Raw genomic sequence first — 7487 nt, 5'->3', positions numbered from 1 at the left:
TATTTAGCATTACTTTACTCAAGAATTTATAGACAAGATTCATGAATGCCTAGCAAACCACTCAAACATAGAACATGATAAATGATCCAAATAACACACCCAAGGCGTAACATCTTTCTTAATAATTGTGACTAGAAGAGGCACCGGACCTTAATTTGACCGCCTAGTGAATAGCTCCATAGCTGATCACTGGAGAGTATCAAAGACTCGAGTACCATGAAATGCATCCATACGTGAATAGGTGGCTATGAGGCGCAAGTTATCACAACCTAGAACATATGTGAAATTTAGGTGTCTATGAAGCACAAGTAATCATAACCTAGAATCTCATTCAAACAGGCCAAGAGCGTCATCCAAAAATACTAATCGGAATGTATTATTTAAATTTCTTGGTCAAGTATTCAATATTTATTTAGTGAATAACTGATGTGGGACTAAACACATATTTGCATGAGTTTTTACATGTTTTTCTCATTTAAGCTATGATATTTTCGTTAAGTTAAGAATTCAAATCTATTTAAATTTAATTACAAATATCACGATCAATTTGTGGTCAATTTTAGATCTGTTCTGATATCATTTGTCACAATTTAGGATTTTATTTTTGTTCTTTTACGAGTATCTAATATTTATTCAGTAAATAATGGATGTGGGACTAAACAAATGTCAAGATGAATCCTCAAACAAGCTTCAGCAAATGGCCTGAGGGGAAATAATTGTGGTGATTACGATCGCAATTGTTTACTTCAGCGATCAAGTGGTCGACATGGATCCACTGTTCTCTCGGTCCTTATGGCAAAAGGTGGTACGGCGACCAGTCTACCAGGCTCTCTGGTCCATATCTTTCAAGGTTTTTTTTTTTTTTCACGGTGCCATCGCCTAGTAATGCTGTCCATCAAAAACTATAATTTACCGTTATAAGTAAACAGGCATAACGGTTACTTTTCGCCCGTTTCAAACCCTATATTGAAATTTCTGAAAACAAATAATTTGTTGGTATTAGACGTATATTGAGAAACAACAAAACATAATACTAAAATAATAATTTCATACTCAATTAATGAATAAATTTTCAAAAATTAATATTAATAAATTAAGTTTATTTAAAGTACTACAATCAAACAAAACTGAAAATACTAAAGATGGCCGCAATTTTCATCATTTCATGAGATTGCATCAAAATAAAAATTAAATAATGATCATTGTTCCGAACCTATGAGATATAATTGCCTTGCAGATTTTTTTTTTTTTTTTTTGCTTAAACGGGTTCTTCAGACAACGCGTGTCCGAATACACCCAAGAACATCAAAATACAGAATCTCACGTAGTGCCAATGGCAGCTCCCGCTCTCCTGCCCACAGGGCGTATCCCGAGTGGTGTGCTGCGTATGCAGCTACCCAATCAGCCGCCCCGTTGGCCTCCCTAAATACATGCTTAGCCTCAAAGGCCGCACCATCCCTCACCATCATCCTAATGTCCCGAATCAGAGGATGGCTGCAGATGTATTTAATCTAATCATGATGAGCAATTTTGGTCAATGCAAATTAGAATAAGATTTTTTACATTGATATTTTTTTAAATATCGAATTTTGCATGAATATTCTTCCAAAATTGATATTGACATGTATACTCTCGCAAAACACTTGTTTTGCTATTATATTTTTTTATCTTTATTTTTGCATACGTACCCACGCCATCTAATGTCGTTAAAAAATTAACAGTTTCAAATTAAAAATGACTAAAATGCCCTTAATGGGTCGATGTGCAAAAAGAAATGCTTAGCCGAGAAAAAAAAGCGATTGCGATTGCATTTACAAGAGATAAAAAAGTAATTTTAAATTTTATTTTATTTTAATTAAAATACATATGATTTTTACTAATGGTGTTAGAAGAACCGTTATATTAAAGGCATTTGTGCAAAAAAATGTTTTATAAGAATAAAAAATAAAAAAGTATTTACGTAAATATGAATTTTTAGAAAGATATTCATGCAAAAAAAATCTATTAGAATACCATAGTAAACTATATTTCATTCACATACTCATTTAACCTAAAATAATAATAATAATAATAATAATAATAATAATAATAATAATAATAATAATAATAATAAAATATAAAAAGTAAAACAATTTTTTTTTTAATTTTTAATTTTTAATTTTTTTTTGGGACAAGAAAATTCCACCCTCTTTTCCCTCCATATAACATCCTTTTCCCCGCTTCTCAACGGATAAGCTCTCCAGTCTCCACTCTCCAGCACCCTCTCTTCTCCTCCTTTGAACAGGAAAACCGATGGCGGCTTCCTGTAATTTTTTCCAACTCCCCTTCGCCAGGAGCCCCGCCTTCCCCTTCCTCCTTTCATCTCACCCTTACCTCCCAACCCCCTCCCGCCGCTCCTTCGCCCTATGCTCCGCCTCGCTCCCTCTCCGGCCGCCGTCCGCGGCGGGGCCGCTCGACCCTGCCGTCGCCGCTGTGAACCCGGCCCTCCGGCACGCGAACGTGCTCTTCTTCAAGTCGGGCTACAACGTCCAGGTCTTGGTGGACGATAACGAGTCCGAGGAGGCCCTCATGCGGCGGTTCCGGCGGGAGGTGTCGAGGGCCGGGGTGATCCAGGAGTGCAAGCGGCGGAGGTTCTTCGAGAACAAGCAGGAAGAGAAGAAGCGGAAGGCTCGTGAAGCGGGGCGAAGGAATAGGAGGAGGTGATGCGCCAATTTCCCCCTAATTTCCCTTTTCTGTAGTATTATCTGTGATTTTTCGGTAAAAAGAAAGAATTTTCAATAGAAATGGAGACTAACTAAGGAAATGTATTCACTGGATTCTAGATTTATATATTTCAATTAATTGTTTGGATCTTGTCTTCAGCGAGAAAAAAATCCAACATCGATGTTGATTTATAAAGTTTTTTTTTTTTTTGAATCATGGAGGAATACTGTTGGTCACATGATGCTTCCTCTCCAATTCACCTAGGTCTAATTATAGTACATATGTATTCAATTATCTCTCCATTTTTATTTTTTTTTGAATTATAGGTCCAGAATGACGAATTCAATTGTGCACTAGTATCTCTTTGTCATCGATTTTGGCACCAGACTCAAAAATATCTATTTTCATTAAAATGGTGTTTTCTTCCAAAATGGAATGCATATTAATATTTCCAGTTTCTTCAGAAATGGCATTTAACCTTTAAATAATAGTATGAAGTGTGTAGACCCTTATGCGAAGTTCCATTCATTGCAAAGAAGTGGACCATCTTCTATGTTGTGTAAATTAAATGAAAGAAAGCATATCCATTAGGGTTTGGGGACAATAACTTTAATCTAGAGAAAACAGATGTCCGTTTGTGGCAGAAAAACTGCTAACTACTGATGACTAAGAATCAATATTACTTGCTTGTTGGGCTTCAGCAACAAGCTAAAGAAAGGTTGTCTGATGATAGCTTAGAGTACCCTATACTATGGGCTTGTGGTGTCTGTTGAGTATGCGCCTCCATGAAAATTCCAGTCCCTGTGCTAGATAGATGTAGAAGACAAGGTGTAGGTTCTTAGTTTTTGTTTGGACAAGATAAACATTGGAGGTTCATCATGATAGGTTGCAACAAGGTAAGTATAACCTATCTAAGGATGAAGGGTTTAGAAGAGGTTTCTTATAGGAAATTGACCACAGAAACCTTGAAATGGATATGGTACGAATAACACAAGGATCTAGTTTTTTAGCAAACCAGCTAAAAAATGCATGTAAAATGCAGGGAAAGCTTGTTGATAGCCAGGATGCTATAAATATGGGTGGATATTTGCTGAATATCGGATGAACAAAATAATATGGCTTTATTAAACAGTTAAGACTATTTAAAGTCATATCTTATGGGTATCTCATTAAATAAAAGTGAAGGTTGGTGTGGTGGAAGTAGAGACACCAAAATAAGGGTTGCCACAATATAATGCTTATGACATATAGAAATTAAGTTGAACTACCTGATTATTGTCACACTCCTACTCTGTTTGTTTGTTACAGACTGATATGTACCAACACAGACCATAAAATTCCTTTTATATTTTTTCTTTATTCATCATTTGAGTTTATTATGTCCTCGTTGAAGTGTAAAATCTGGTTTCTAAAGTCAATCCTAGGATTAGAAACATTCATAATGCAAAATGATCAGCTACTTGAAATTAAAGTGCAAAGATCTGTTTTCTATTCTTAATGAGGTGAAATCAAACCATTTATAATTCCATACATACCAACACTTCATGTATCTTTAGTCAATACAGACTGTTTGTGTTGTTATCATGCATATCAAATTTTCTGAATTGTAGATGTATATGTAACCATAAAATAGAAAATGCATTAAAATGGAGAGTAATTGAATACATGTCTAGTATGTCCAGACAAAAAAAGAGTAGACTAAAGAGATGATATATGTGGTATATTTATAAAGTATTAAATATTCATCCATTAAATTATAACTTCTCAGGCATGAAACTTTATGTGAATGATTCTTTTTTTTTGTATCTTAGTACTTAATATTACTCGATTGCCTATTACATTGTTTTTTTGTATATCCCAAGTTCTTAATACTTCATTATTATTTCTCTTAATATGGAAATTCAAACTTATTACTTGTCCTAGGGGTTTCAACCACTTTTGTTGTGAATACATGAGCATGCTTGTATATATAAACTTTTTAACGAAGTTTTTTCTTCATACAAATAATCCATAAGCAGTTAGAAATAAATTATAAATTGTTTTAGTTACAACCCAGTAAACCCAGGATAGTGTATCCATGCATGTCAAAGCCGTGCTTTCTATGCTGGATTGCACGACATCATCATGCCACATGTCGGCACAATGAAGTATGTGGTATGCCAACATTTTAACTGGCAGCGGTACAACAAACATTAAATAAATACTACAGATAGATGGACATAGATCTACATCCTACCTTTCATTTTTCCATGTGGATTTGACCAGTCCCACCAACCAACCCATTGTCAAATGGTTAAATAACTCATAGAGTTCTTTATGGAAGAATTCCGAGCTGAGATGAACTATCTCAAGCTTGTCAACGCATTCCATGCATGTCAATGCATTGTCAGCGCATTGTCAAATGGCTCAACTGTCTCAAGCTTGAAATACAGCATTGTTAACGATCCCTGTGCCCTAGCATCCTAAACTGTTTGCTGCTTTGTGTAAACTGCTGGTCACATGTCCCATATTAATCAAAGACATACTGTATTTTATATAATTGATACAAGTTTGCTATTAATTGTTGTATAATCTTAGTCGGAGTTATATTGATTTACTTATGCTGCATAACTACATATGTTTCCATGTAATATTTTGTACGGTTGATCAATTAACTGCTTAGAGTTGGTCCTAGACATGCTTCTGACAATTTCATTCTCCATACTAATAAATGAGGTGCTTCTGATCCATTCTATGTGGCTATTGCGAACAAAATAGTACATATAGAAATTTATGCACCCATAATTAAGAATATTAATTACCATGAGGTCCATGACAAGAGTAAATCTCTGAAAGCTCCTATTCTTTTCAGACGATCAGGGCCAAGATTCTTCTCATCGCCATCCTCATCGTCGGCAGCAGCAGCAGCAGATGGTGGTGCTGCTCCTAAAGACGACGTAGATGACAACTGGGATCTGCCAGAGGGTGACCTTCCTTACTGAAAGTTGTAAGCATTAATGCTCAGTTTTTACAGATGCAATCTTTGTATGATCAGTTACTAGTTCTAATGAATTGTACAAATTGCTCTTCCTTTGATATCTGCACCTTCAATAGCATGGATGGTCGCACAAGTTATCAAGGACCTCGTCTGAGTTCTTTTAAAATTTTTATGAGGATCAAGTGGTAGAGTTGTACTTATGCTAAAAATTGGTTCAAATTGTACTCTGAACATTTATATTCTTTGCAAATCATGTCTTCTGGTATCTTTTTTCTTTCAAAATCAATTACTTACAGGGTCGGCCCTATTCATAGATAATCTTTTCTGCTATCTAGTCCAACCTAGCACTGTAAATGAAGATAAAATTAACTTAAATCCACTAACAGATGAGTCGCCAAAATACCTGCACTCCTGCAGGGGGTTTCGGATGTTATGAAACATTACAATCTTTGATGGCATGATTACTGGTGTGGCATGCCCGCGCTGCAAACCGAATTGCATTGGTTCAAGCATGTACTCACAATGTGGGCTTGGGGTAGCTGCTTAGTTGTTAAAGGTTTAAAGGTAATGGACATTTTTTTTTTCCTTTTAAGCATCCATATTTCAATTCTACCTATAACTATTCACATACAAGACCTGCCTTAATCCACACTTCTTGTATGATGCACGCCAATTATTGGTACTTTTTATCTCAGAAAAAATATTGGTATTTAAAAAAAATAAAATAAAAAGGGCTAAAAAGAAAAAAATAAAAAGAGAAAGAATATTCTTTCTTCGTGTAAATAAATAAGTAATTTATTTTAATCAGATCATATGACAACTATTTTTCTTTCAGGTAGTACATATTTATCGGAAGGCGAATAGTACGGCAGACTGAGTCGTCTCTTTTATGGCCCGGCATTTGGGTGGAGTGATTTGGACTAGGGTTGGCGATATACCTTACTCTCTGTATCACCTTTTTTTTCTTTTGATTTGGCAAGTTGTACTCATGTCAAAACTATATGAATGTCATTTTTAACCAAAAAAAAATGAAAAAAACAAACACCTTGCTGCAGATGCCAGAAATCAAGGAAATATATCTGTGGGAGCAGGCTACCTTCAAAACTGAAAAGCTCCAACAAAAGCAAATTTCGGACTCGGTCATAGGAAAGAGCGGTCACCAAACCCCGACCACTCATTTTCCAACGGCTCCTAACGACTATTGTTTGAAGAACCTCCCCTCAAATTAACCAACCAATGGTTTTCCCTCCCCTCCGGCCCTTTTTAAGTGCCTTCCCTCTCCATCCCTTCCTTGTCACCTTTTCTCATCTCCCTCAGCACCCGATCATCACATTCCTTGACGATGGCCTCCGTTCGCGCATGCATTGTCCTTGCCATTCTCGCATGCTTGCTGCTGATGAGATCAGCTCAAGTCGCCGGAGAGACGGTAGAGACGCCCCAAGAGAGCGCTGTGGGGACGAGCGCCAGGACCACCGGCCACCACTGCGATCCGGCCAGCGGGACCTGCCGCCCCGGCGACCCTGACTCATCTGAGAACCAAGCAGAGGGGTCGGCGCCGACCGACGACGACGAAACCAATCATGGAGACCTCGACGACGACGTAACAGAGATGCTTGAGCAGGAGTTGATTGTCTTGGGTCACTGAGAAAGCTATGCCATCTTTCTTCTGTTAATAACATCCCTCCACTCATCAGCTGCGTTTGTTGTTTTGGAGGGCCGTTTTGAAGGGACTGCATTTCAATTTTAAGTATTTGCTTTGGAAAATGTAGCTGAGATTCTATATTTATGCAATCAACTAACTTCAGCA

General features: G+C 36.8%; 1 protein-coding gene across 3 annotated transcripts; it reads left to right on the top strand.

Annotated features, from left to right (window-relative positions):
- The first annotated feature begins 2221 nt into the window (after positions 1-2221).
- LOC103718855 (30S ribosomal protein S21, chloroplastic-like) lies at positions 2222-6734 on the top strand. 3 transcript variants are annotated; one of them, XR_005513305.1, is made up of 4 exons: positions 2222-2699; positions 5555-5689; positions 6067-6244; positions 6516-6734. XR_005513305.1 is itself a non-coding variant. In XM_039130049.1 (3 exons), the coding sequence occupies exons 1-2, from the start codon at positions 2293-2295 to the stop codon at positions 5682-5684; spliced, it is 537 nt and encodes a 178-aa protein (XP_038985977.1). In that variant the 5' UTR covers positions 2222-2292; the 3' UTR covers positions 5685-5689; positions 6516-6734. The 3 variants fall into 3 exon arrangements, 2 of the variants coding, with proteins under 2 accessions (XP_038985977.1, XP_038985980.1); XM_039130049.1 differs by lacking the exon at positions 6067-6244; XM_039130052.1 differs by lacking the exons at positions 6067-6244; positions 6516-6734 and adding an exon at positions 5797-5947.
- Positions 6735-7487: the final 753 nt, after the last annotated feature.

Source organism: Phoenix dactylifera, chromosome 1, assembly GCF_009389715.1.
Source record: "Phoenix dactylifera cultivar Barhee BC4 chromosome 1, palm_55x_up_171113_PBpolish2nd_filt_p, whole genome shotgun sequence".
Lineage (NCBI taxonomy): Eukaryota > Viridiplantae > Streptophyta > Magnoliopsida > Arecales > Arecaceae > Phoenix > Phoenix dactylifera.
The sequence above is the reverse complement of the archived record's forward strand: the minus strand, read 5'-3'. Positions and strand labels throughout refer to the sequence as shown.